Source organism: Gavialis gangeticus, unplaced genomic scaffold, assembly GCF_001723915.1.
Source record: "Gavialis gangeticus isolate Ggan-Ray unplaced genomic scaffold, GavGan_comp1, whole genome shotgun sequence".
NCBI classification, from domain to species: domain Eukaryota; kingdom Metazoa; phylum Chordata; order Crocodylia; family Gavialidae; genus Gavialis; species Gavialis gangeticus.
In genome coordinates, this window is record NW_017729025.1 from 142,834,124 (window position 1) to 142,845,702 (window position 11,579).

At 46.0% G+C, this 11,579-nt stretch overlaps 1 protein-coding gene across 1 annotated transcript; it reads left to right on the top strand.

Moving 5' to 3' along the window:
- The first annotated feature begins 6 nt into the window (after nt 1–6).
- On the top strand, nt 7–8,471 carry LOC109299134 (ferritin light chain-like). Its single transcript, XM_019519673.1, has 3 exons — nt 7–101; nt 6,107–6,253; nt 7,029–8,471. The coding sequence occupies exons 2-3, from the start codon at nt 6,200–6,202 to the stop codon at nt 7,440–7,442; spliced, it is 468 nt and encodes a 155-aa protein (XP_019375218.1). The 5' UTR covers nt 7–101; nt 6,107–6,199; the 3' UTR covers nt 7,443–8,471.
- Nucleotides 8,472–11,579: the final 3,108 nt, after the last annotated feature.

The window sequence follows — 11,579 nt, forward strand, 5'->3', positions numbered from 1 at the left end:
CCGCCAGCCGCGTCAAGCAGCGCTTCCCGCCCGCCGTGGAGGAGGGCCTGTGCGGCGTGGCCAGCGCCCTGCTGGAGCTCGCCTACCGCCTGCAGGCGCTGGTAAGGCGAGCCCCTGCCCGCGCCCCGCGCCTGCCCCGAGGGCCCGGCACCTGGGCCTCTTCCCCGGGCTTCGGCCCGTCTTCCTCATCTCCATCGCGTCCCAGCCCCGGCGGTGTCCGGGCCGCTGTGCCCTCTCCCGGGCTCTGGTCCGTCTGCTTCCCCGGCTGCTTACACCCTGAGATCTTCCCCCCGGCCCCCATCAGTCTCCATTGCCCCATGCCCTCCCTCAGGCTGCCGTCCCCTCACTTCCCCTGCTCCTTACACCCCCAGCTCCTTCCCCTGAGATCCTGTGTCTGTCATCCCCCGCCACGGGCTGCAGGCCTTCTGCTTCCCTGCTCTGTACACCCTGATCTCCCTCCTCTGAGATCCTGCCCCAGCCCCTATCAGTCTCCCTTGCCCTGTGTCCCTCCCTGCAGGCTCCAGGCTTTCTGCTTCCCCAGCTCCTTCCCCTGAGATCCCATCATAACCCCCATCACCACTACCCTGTGCTCCCCTGCTCTTTACATCCTGATCTTCCTCCTCTGAGATCCTCTCCCCAGCCCCCACCGGTCTCCATCATCCTGTGTACCCCCACCCCGTAGGCCTTCTGCTTCCCCTGCTCTTTACACACCATCTCACTCCCCTGAGATCCTCTCCCCAACCCCCATCAGTCTCCATTGCCCTATGCCCCCCCAGCTCCTGTCCCCCCCGCTGTCCTTCCTCTGCTCTTTATACCCCAGTCTCCTTCTCCTGAGATCCCATCATAACCCCCATCACCATTACCCTGTGCTCCCCTGCTCTTTACAAGCTGATCTCCCTCCACTGAGATCCTGTCCCCAACCCCCATCAGTATCCATCATCCTGTGCCCCCTCCCCAAGCCTTCTGCTTCCCCTGCTCTTTACACCCCATCTCACTCCCCTGAGATCCTTTCCCCAGCCCCCATCTGTCTCCATTACCCCATGCTTTCCCCCAGGCTCCTGTCCCCACACTTCGCCTGCTCCTTACACCCCAGTCTCTCTCCCCTGTGATGCCATCCCAACCCTGGTCAGACTACATTATTCTGCACCCATGTCTTCCTTGAACTCCAGCCGAGGGTCTACCTCATCCCCCATCTCCAGCCAAAGCATGTCAGACTTGGTTTGCGGGCGTCCCTGCCAGTCCGAGCCTCCTGGAGGGCTTAGTTTTGCAGCTCTCGCTCGCAAGCTGGCATTGCTACTGGATGTGTGGTACTGGTGCAGGCTGGTGCCGGGGACAGGGAGGACGAGGCAGTGCCTGCACTCCCTCTGTTCCTTTGGATCCTGTTGTGACAGGCAGGCAGCAGGTGCTGGGGAAGGGGGTACTGCTTTTAAACTAGCAGCTAGCAGAAGTTGGCAGCCTCTGTGATTTTTGCCAAGGGTATATAAACTACTGCCTTTCAAGTTGCAAATGCACTTCCAGCTGGTTGAGTTATAACAACATTTGATTTACAGTCTAAACTCCACCTCCTTCTTCCCTTCTGCGGAGAAGGGTGTTTTGTTTGGTTTCATTTTGTTTTTTGTTAATAAAGCCCAGGTAAGGAACTCGGGATCAGGCTTTGCAGTACACTAGTGTATAAATTTACCATTTTGGCTCCAACGAGGTGTTTTGTTTTAAAATGGGGGACTTGGGGAAACTTCTCTAGGAGAGTCACCAACAGGCTATGTGTCCCAGTTCAGTCCAACTAAGGATCAGGCCTGGTATTTTTTAGATCCTAGACTGTATGTTAAACAGCTGCCTTGAATAATCACAGTAGGCCCAACACAGCTCTTGCTGTCCCTGTGGTTGCAACAGAAATATTCCCAGTACAGCTAGCCAATCAGAGGGCACAAAAGAGAACTTCAAAACTGTTAAGTTTAGTTTATTATTTTTGTTTGTTTGTGTGACTGTTGCTTTAAGTCTGATTGCTGAGGGCTATAACTTTTATGAACTAAAAGATGTAAGAAATGGGGGGGGGGGGGGGGGGAGGGATGGACCTTCTCCATTACTGCTGTCATTGGAGGGAACACATTACTTGCGGTGCAGGTGTGAGTTGTCACTGCATTATTTCATTTCAGTCAAAGTGTAAAATGACTTTGCAAGAGAGGGGAAGAATAAAGAGTTCTAATAGACTTGGGGTGTGCTGTGTGGATGTTTACAAAGGGGTTTTGTCTCTTTGTTTTATTGATCAGCAAAATGGTTGTGTGCAATGAATGAAAGAACAATTAATCTTTCTTTTGCACATCACTGTCTGAAGTGAAGCCCTATGGGTCACCTTGCCTGGACTTAAAAGTTATTTCCACGTCCACACAAGTGCCTAGATTTCAAGAGAAAAGGCATTAGTTTAATTGAATAACAAAAATTCAGATAGGCCAAAGTGCTAAAGTATCAGATTATGCTAAAGTAACAGATATTAAGAACTAATTTTTAAGAATCTTTGTTCCAAGGTGCACGCTTTCCTTAAGGACCAAGGATAATCAGCACCAAACATCCTGCCCCACTCAACACTGTAGTCCTTGGGCAAAACACCAGTTAATAGACTGGAGGGACTGATTCTTGGGTTACTTGAAAAATTCTTTCATCAGCTTTTGTGCAACACAAATCTAATAAAAATCAAAAATATGATTTGAAATATCCACCTATTTATTAAACATGCACTGAAATTATATCAGTATCTGTAATATGTCTTCCTTTTGGCTCTTCTGGCTAGGGCTGATGAAAAATTCCATCAAAAACATGTTGCAACCAGATATTAAAATGCTGATGACTAAATTAGGTCATAGAATTTAAAATAAATCATGTAGGCTATTTAATAAGCGCACACACACATACACATTTCAACTATTTCATTTCTGCTGCTTAACTGGGTTCTGCTGATTCAGTAGGAGTACTGTTTTGCTTTTGTGATCATTCTGTATTTAAAGTCATGCAGCTCATGCCCTTTGAGCAGCTAGAGTTGTAGGATAGTGGCCAATCTTGACTCATGTCAATGACAGTTTCAGTCACTGACTTCTGTGAGAGCGATAAGCCCCAAATGTTCTTATTTATAAATACCTCATTATAATATTCATAATGCTTGGAGTTCTTGTAAATTCTTTATAGTCCTGTAATGTCACAAGCTTGGCAGGAGTGGGGGTGGGCATTATTTGTTTTCATTGTGCTTTTTGGTGGTGGTGTCCTGAAGAGCATGCTATATATTGTGTATGTTACACAGTTTCTCAAAAGACCGGTAGATGAGCTACGTGGGTATAATTTTAACTGCTTGAATTTTGTGGAGGCTGTTAAGTGGGAGGTTGGGGAAACATGAAGAGGCAGAAGTTCAGAGAGAGAGACAAGAGACCCATACACTTCTCACCACAGGACTGCAAAGTTTGCAAAGCATGTTTCTGCACTAGTGGCAACTGCTGTTCTGTAATCTCCTGCACACAGTGATAGAAGTGCAGGATTATTGTAGATAGAGATCGTTTGGCTTCATCTCTGGCCCAGTGCTACCTGTCATATTCCTTGATAACTGCCTGTACAAGGGCAGAGACCACTTCCATAGAATGAGACCCCTCCTGGTGTGTTCTTGTTGTAAGGATTAGATCAAGGGGTGGGCAATTAATTTGGCCAGAGAGCTGCTAAAAGAGTTAGTGCGCTGTTGCAGAATGGGTCAGTACCCACCCCCTCCCCAACAGCTCACCAAAACTCCCTAAGTGGCCCATGTGTGGGTCCTAACAGGTCTGTATGGAGACCCTGGGATCACTGGGTGGTGACAGGATGGGGCCAGGGCTTGGGGTAGAGCCACAATCCACCCCCTGCCTGCACCTACCTGTGGAACTGGCACCCGTTGCAAGGGCATGCAGGTAGCAGATCGTGGCTCTGCCTCAGGCCCTGCCCCATGCTATCACTACCTTGTGGTCCTGTTCCATGGCCCCACCTGCCCATCCCATTCCCAGATGCCACTCCCCACCTGTGGCCCCATCCCAGCATGGATGGGAAGGGGCTGTGGGCAGGTGGGTAGCAGTTTCCAGGAGTGGGACAGGCAGGCAGGGCTGGGGATCAGGATTGCAGGGCAGTGACAATGTGGGGTTGGGAGCTGGGGTCCAGGGGCTGGGGCAGAGCTGTGATCCACTGCCTGCATGCTCCTGTGATGGGCACCGGTTCGGTGGGCAAGGGCTTGCAGGGAAGGGATTGCTGCTCTGTGCTCAGTCCTGCAGCATCACTGCCTCTCAGTCCTGATCCCTGGGCCTGCCCACCCATTCCACTTCTGGACACAGCTCCCTGCCTGCCCATGGCCCCATCCCATCTGCCCAGCTGTGCACCCTGCCCGTGCAGGTCCCAGACAGTCTCCAGAAAGATCTTGCCTGCCCATTCCATCTGGCACCCCAGGACTGGGTATAGGGCATATGAGCTGGGGTGCCTGGGCAGTGGGACTGGGTCTGGCAGCGGCAGCCAGAAGGAGCGACCCCTGGGGCTGCTAGGAAATGGAGTTCAGATGCCACACTGTGCACTTGGGGATGGTAGGACCAGGCACATGTGCGGTGGCCTAGGCTGCTCCCCACACCTGGGCTGGGTGGGGCCAAGGACACTGTGGACTAGGCAGAATGCCTTGGTGAGCCGGATTTGGCCCATGGGCCATATTTTGCCCGCCCCCGGCTTAGGTTGTGCAGAGAGATGGGGTGCTGACTTTTGACACCAGAGGTTAATTTAACCCAATATGAATAAAATTGTTACTTCAGTAGCATAATATTAAATCTTGTAATGTCTGAAGTTACTAGGCTTCTTTTCTATAGTCACTAATTCAGAGAAGCAGAATTAGCCCTGTACTGGTTTTGTATTTCTCAATGCAACAGATTCAGGCAGTTCTTTTAAGGGCAAGTCTCATGTATATTCTCATTGGATAGCAATGGTATTTTCCTTTGGGAAATAACTGGTCAGCATTGTCTGTAAGGAAGTTGATAAAGTGATGCAAAGTCTCCGTTTACTTGTCATCTAAGTCAATAACTTTTTTCCTTTTTGCATCTGTCTCACATTTTGTAATTTACATATCTTAAAGTTAACCCTTCTGCTAAGACCGATCTCTTAAAGGGACCATTTCTACATTCTTCCTCCAGCCAACACTTCTAATTAGGCCAGTGGGAGTTTTAAATATGCAAAAGTTGCAGAATTGACCCTTTCAGTTAAAATGCACAAACATTTAAAAAGGAAAAGAATATACTATTTCAACAAGGAAAAGATTAGTCTTGATAGTGCAATTTCAGGGATAGCAATTTTTTGAGGGAGAAACGGTATGGTCAGAAACAGAGGAATGGCTTCTGTCTCTGTCCCTCAACTGAAGGGAAGAAGAAAGAAGGTAAACCATAATGAGAGATGAGAGAAGTTGAACAGCTGAAATGTGGCTAGGTAAGAGGTTGGATAAAGACATAGAGGCAACTAATGAGAGGAGGAAAATCAGGGGGAAAAAATCCGTTTAGGGGCTCAGGAGTGAGTGATGTTTTTAGCTACTGGGAATTGTTCCTGCTGCTGAGGTTGGTATTGAATACCTGTTCTCAGAGATGTGCACTTGATATCTGATACAGCTGTTCAACTTTGTTTTCCCTGAATAACTCATTTGAAGCTAAGAGATATAAGAACGTATTGCAGAAACTAAGAGATCTCTGTGCTCCCCCAACTGCGAGCCCCACTACACAAGCCATCCCTGCCTGGGACAGGCGGCGGCTCAGTTCCAGCTTCAGCCTCAAGGCTGGGGCCAAAGCCAGAACTGAGCTGCCACCTGCCCCAGGTCAGTACTTGAATTCAAGACTAAGCTTCGTTTTTTCCCATGCTAACTGGGGACAAAAACCTTGTCTTGGATTCGAATAAATATGGTAATTCAGGGGAGACTTTCCGATGGGCCAAGAGAAACTGGCAGTACAAGCCTCATTGAAAATTATTCTCTTTGTTCTTTAAAGATGATAGATCTGTGTTTTCCTACATATTAATTTCATTGTACCTCGTGTTCATACTTCTTACCAATCATTTGTATGTCTGTCTCTGTTTAAAACCACAGGGTGAGATTTTTGATCAGTCTGATGTGGCTTTACCAAACTTTGCCAAGTTTTTTTGGCACCAAGCTAAAGAAGAGAGAGAAGCAGCAGAAGCTATGTTGAAATACCAACGAGAGCGAGGAGGCCATTATTGTCCCAGAAACCTCCAGGTGTGCCACAGACAGCATGTTTGGTCTTCCACAATAAGCAAACTATATTAAACCTCTGCTTTGCATTGCTTTTGTTCAAAACCTGTGTATTCAGACACATTCTCTCTCCAATAACTTTTAATTCCTTTCATACTTCCTTCATACCCAGGATGTTGATGGGAGATTCTGTGAGATGTGCAACCCTGACCCTGGTTTTTCATTGTCCAATCAATAGATTAGGACTGAAGCCAGAGCAGCTGCACAAGTTTTTTATATTAGTATAACCAAAGGTAGAATTTGACCTAGAGACTTTCGTTTCACTTGCATGTGCATAAAGCAAAACTTAACTTGAATTAAGTTGCTAGTCTAACTTAGAATCAGCCTTTGTGGATGTTTTGTGCCTGGTGGTCATACAATAGCCTTATGTATTTATTTAATGAACAACACAGGAAAAGCCATGAGACCTGAAAAAGAGCCACTTTTTGAAACATTGTTTTTTCCATAGGTTAGATGGGTGCACGCTTCCAAAACAGAGAAATGCCTAAGTTATCTGCCAACTGAATCTAACTTACTGTGTAAATTGAAGATAGTAGGAAACATGTATTTAAAAGCAGAAGAATCAAAGCAAAGATTTAGTAAATACAATAACGAGCTGTTGCAAAAAAAATAACCTGCAGGTGCATTTCTTCTTTGGAAGGCAAGACAAGTTACAGGAAAGTAGCAATTATTGTAAGCTGAGTAATGAATTTGTTAATATTTCTAATTTTCCCTTTTTTATTATGTTTTGTTTTTATAGAAACCAAACTGTGAAGATGTAACCAATGTTGTGAAGGCCCTGGAAATAGCACTAGTACAGTGGAAAACCATGACAAGTTATCTTGAAGAGCTCTATGCTCTGAGCATTGCAAATGGAGACCCTCATAGTGCTAGCACTATTAAGAAACAATTTATTGAACCCAAAATCCGGAAGATCAAGTTGGTGGGAGATCTCTTGACCAATGCTTACAGGCTTGAGTGTTCCCAAGATGGCAGAGGCAACCTTGGAGAATACCTTATGGACCGGTTACAGGTGGAGCTCAAAAAAGGCATAGAGTCACAGTCTAGTCAACACTGCACCCCTTGTGCACCTCTCCAGCAAGCTACAGAGGGGCTGAAGCAGCCACCAAGAAAATGTGACTCTGGGCATAAGAAAAGCATAGGGCCAATATAAGCAACCCTACACTGCCCTTCCTCACATTTTCAGTGTAAGGGTATGCCAGGAACAAAACTGAGGCAAGCCAAAGAGTGATGGTACCATAGTGTCTGTTGTGGGCCATGGAACAACCCTAGGCAGCCAAAGGAGAAAGCTGGCATAAGTTAAATCAGCCCCTGGGGCCCCAGTTCAGAAGCTGCAATGGTGTTTTAAAATTCCAGTACCAATTCCTTTTACAACTCTTCATTTTTATGCAGTGTGCCTCTGGCAAGACGCAACCACGAATCCACCTCATCCAACTGGTAGGGAGGCTACTAGATATTTAGGATGTCAGCAATAAATTCTATCAAAGTCTTATGCTAACAATTTAAAATGCCCACCTTCAGCAATCACAGCATTATTAAGTTTACACTCTTAAATGGTTGCTTGGATTAGTTAGTGCAAAGGATTTTTTATCATGTATAAAATTATTTTCAAAAAATATATTTTAGTACAGAGCAATTTTTCTATGCTGGGGAAAATCTAGATTTTTAGAATTTTTATAGTGTTTAAACCAATGTATAATTCTATGCTAGTATATTGGTGCAGAAATACAGTACAATGTTCATATTATACAATATGGATTTTTTAAAGATAGTTTAAGATGGATTTTTTGGTATTAGTGTGTCTCATGAAGCAGCAACTTTTAAATAGGCTAAATCAGTTACTTGCTTTTTTAAAATCCAAGTTTATTTCTCCTTCTGTTCTTCTCCAAGATGAAGCATATTAACCCCCCTAACAGCACATATTTGTGGACACGAGCCATTGTGCTCTTCTGGACTATGACTTTCAGCATCTTGTTTGCTGCCCCCAGCAGTTTAAGACTTGTGACTAGGATTCCTCTCTCAATCAGAACTGAACTAGTACATCCAATTCTTTCACTGTCTGGGCAACGTACGGAATTAGTATTTCAGATTAGGTAAATCCAGAGTCTTCACTATTTGTAATCCTTATAGATCCCTCAGCATGTTTAACAAATGTAAATGAAGTATTAATTTGAGCATCCTGGCTAGATTCTGTCCTAGATAATTGTGTTGGTTCCTTGATTAACTGCATTTCTTCCAACTATACAGTTAGTCCAATAAACTATATTGCCAAAAAAGTCCTTGCCTCTCATAGTTCCTGGACCATTCTGGCTACAACAACATTCTATGTCTACTAGCCTAATTCTTATACTCGAATAAAAGTTATTTTGTAGTAATCATGTTAAACTAATGGTATTACAGCTGGTATCTGGTAGTCTTAAGCCAGAGCAATACCCAAAATTTAATTCACTGGGATACCTGTCTAAGGAATGCTTATTTATTGCCAAAGACAGACTATAGTAGTAATTTTCTGAATGTAACTCTCCTTTATATAACAAAACCTGACTACATTGGAGTTGGTTACATCAAGAGCTTAAGTGGTATCTATGTAATTTTTATTCAGATTTAATACTGTAAGTGATTCCTATCTGCTATGTTTTGAAAATAAAAACAATTAAAAAAAATTACAGTTTTGTAGGTATGTTGCTATTTTCCTTCTACCACACATTTCTTTGTACAAACATATACCCAAGATTTTACATGTTTCAACTCTTCTTATTTGTATCTGCTCCTAAAAATAATTTATGAAGGATGGATGAATAAAACACAGAGAGAGAAGCAGAAAACTGCACTCAGATGAAAAAACTGTAAGGTGAAATATTAGAAACTAGCTTTGACTCTGCTTGGCTGCACCAAGCACCTATTTCTGTTGAAAAGTACCAGCCATCTACCTGTATTTGAAGAATGTAGACAGACAGTTTTGTAGAGCTGACTTAGAGCTTGTGTCAGATTCAGTGCTTCAGTCCTATTGCAATCCAAATGGCTCAAAGGGAAGATATTTACCTAAACCAGAATGCAGAACTGTCAGCAACACTGAATAAAGTATAAAGAGCAGGAGTATTCCCTTCAGTCTTGACCAGAAGGTAAGAGATGGTAGTTTCCACTGTCCACCTCTTTGCTCAATGGTTTAGCATTAAGAGCAGTTTGCCCAGGAAGTAGGAGACCTTGATTCTAGACCTTTCTCAACTTGAGGGGATTAAAGTTTGTATTTCCTGCTGCAGGGGTATGTGGGTCAGGGTGCCTCTAGTTGTGGGGGAAAGTAGGGTGCACCCCCTGGCCTGTCTTTCCCCAGCAGCTCTACTGCATAGGGGCACAGCCCCCCTAAAGGGGGCTCTTGCATGGGGATGCATCCCCCAACCCAGCCTGTCAGCAGCTGCTATTACCTTCACTAGTTGTACCTCATGTGAGATTTTCTTGCCTTCCCTGTCTCCCCTCCCTCCTCCTCCAGCCATGGAACAAGCAGCACCCCCCCCCCCAGCAGGGACCCCTCTTCCCCTGTGGATGCAGAGCAGGAGGAAACATCTGGGCAGAGGTGAAGGCAGTCCCCTGGCTCCTGCAGCTACTTAACTCCCAGGGCTCAAGCAAAGAAAGCCAGGCAAACTGCCCTCTCTTTGTACAGGCCCTCTGCAATCCACTCCCACCACAACACCTGGGGCAATGCAAGGGCAAGCCCCTCAGAGGCACAGCTTCCTGCTGCCAGCCTGTGACACTGGGCTGTCACTGCCTTGCCTGCCTGGTTCCAAGCTCCCCACCACTCAGAGCTGCTCCCAGAGCCAGGAACAGCTTCTCCCACCCCACTAGCCCCACCCAAGCTGGGGCTAACCCATTATGCCCCTTGCCAGCCCTTGGCTGGTAACTGGGGGAACACGGAGCTCCCCTAGGCTGGTGCAGGGCGGTCAGCAGAGTGGGAGGAGCCTTAGAGTAAGCTGCTCCTGTCAGGCTCTGTTCACTCCCAGCCCAGACGTGTAGATGTGCACCTGGGCACAATTTATTGCAACTGAATTTCTGAGTCTGGGGCATGGCTCCCTGACACCAGGCTGTCACTGCCCTGCCCTGCCCACCCAGCCCCAAACTCCTTGCCGCTCAAAACTGGCCCTGGAACCAGAGACAGCTCCTCCCCTCTCCCCCCACCCCCCAGCTCAGGGTAAGATGAGCAGCATTTGTGGCCCTCCTACTGCCTGGGCTGACCTGAAGCAATTTGCTCCCAGGTCACTATCTACACAGCATCTGTTCAAGCACATTAATATAAAGCGCTGTTGGCTAGTACCTGTATCTGTTGGTACAAGCCAACACTGCTTTACATTAAAACACATGTACCACGTGTAGATGGTGAAGTTTTACTGCACATTAAATTCGTTTAATGCATAGAAAAATGCACTTATAGATGTGCCCAATGTCAAATAGCTGCTCAGTGTAGTCTGCCTATGGAATTAGGGACTTGGATAGTTTCCAGCACTTACTTGGATTGCTGCAGAGCTTAGGCAGGAATTAGGGGCTTAGCACCTGGTCTGAATTAGTTTTGAGCATGTACAGTAGCTATGTCTAGGCACCTAGGCATCATTTCAGGCTAAAACGAAGGCACCTAATGACTCTGGACATCCAGCCAGTTTTTGCAGCTGCTAAGTGCCACTGATTTGACCACTCATTGTGACTTATGTACTTAAATTCAGTAACTTAAAATGTCTGAGAAAAAGCAGGCCCATTCCACATTTAAGAGCCATCAAGCAGCAGTGTAGCAAAAGGGCAGTGACTTCTGGTTGCTGGTGCAATGGTACAGCTGCTAGTAGCAGAGGGTTTTATTCATGTCCCCAAGTCAGTTACTGGGGCAGATCCCCTGATCACCCTGCCCTAATTATGCCAGTATCATCCCATGCTGGGAGTTGGAGGGAATTCAAGTCTGGAAAGTGTCTCCAGTTTTTGTCCCAGGTTGACAAGTCCAAAAGCATAGAGGAGGTCTTCAGACCGTGACTTGACAAGCCTCAAAGCCCTGGGACTCAGAAGCTGAGTTAAATTGGATAGTAGAGGCAGCTAAGCTGGTGTCCAGGACCATGGCAATGTGTATGCTTGAAAGTGGGTTGAGTCCTGTAAAAAATGCTATATTTTCTCACATCGCACATGCCATAAGTAAAACACACACCTTGTTTGTGGAAGAAAAAAAATGCTAGTCATGGCCAACTGTAAGACACAGAGGGTGGATCTACACATTTATTAATGTGCCATAATTACAGTGCATTAAGTTAGTACTGGTAAT

Coding starts and splice junctions, on each gene's coding strand:
- LOC109299134 (XM_019519673.1), top strand. CDS start 6,200: ATGTTGAAATACCAACGAGAGCGAGGAGGCCATTATTGTCCCAGAAAC. Junction 6,254..7,028: donor ATTGTCCCAGAAACCTCCAG/GTGTGCCACAGA, acceptor TTGTTTTTATAG/AAACCAAACTGTGAAGATGT.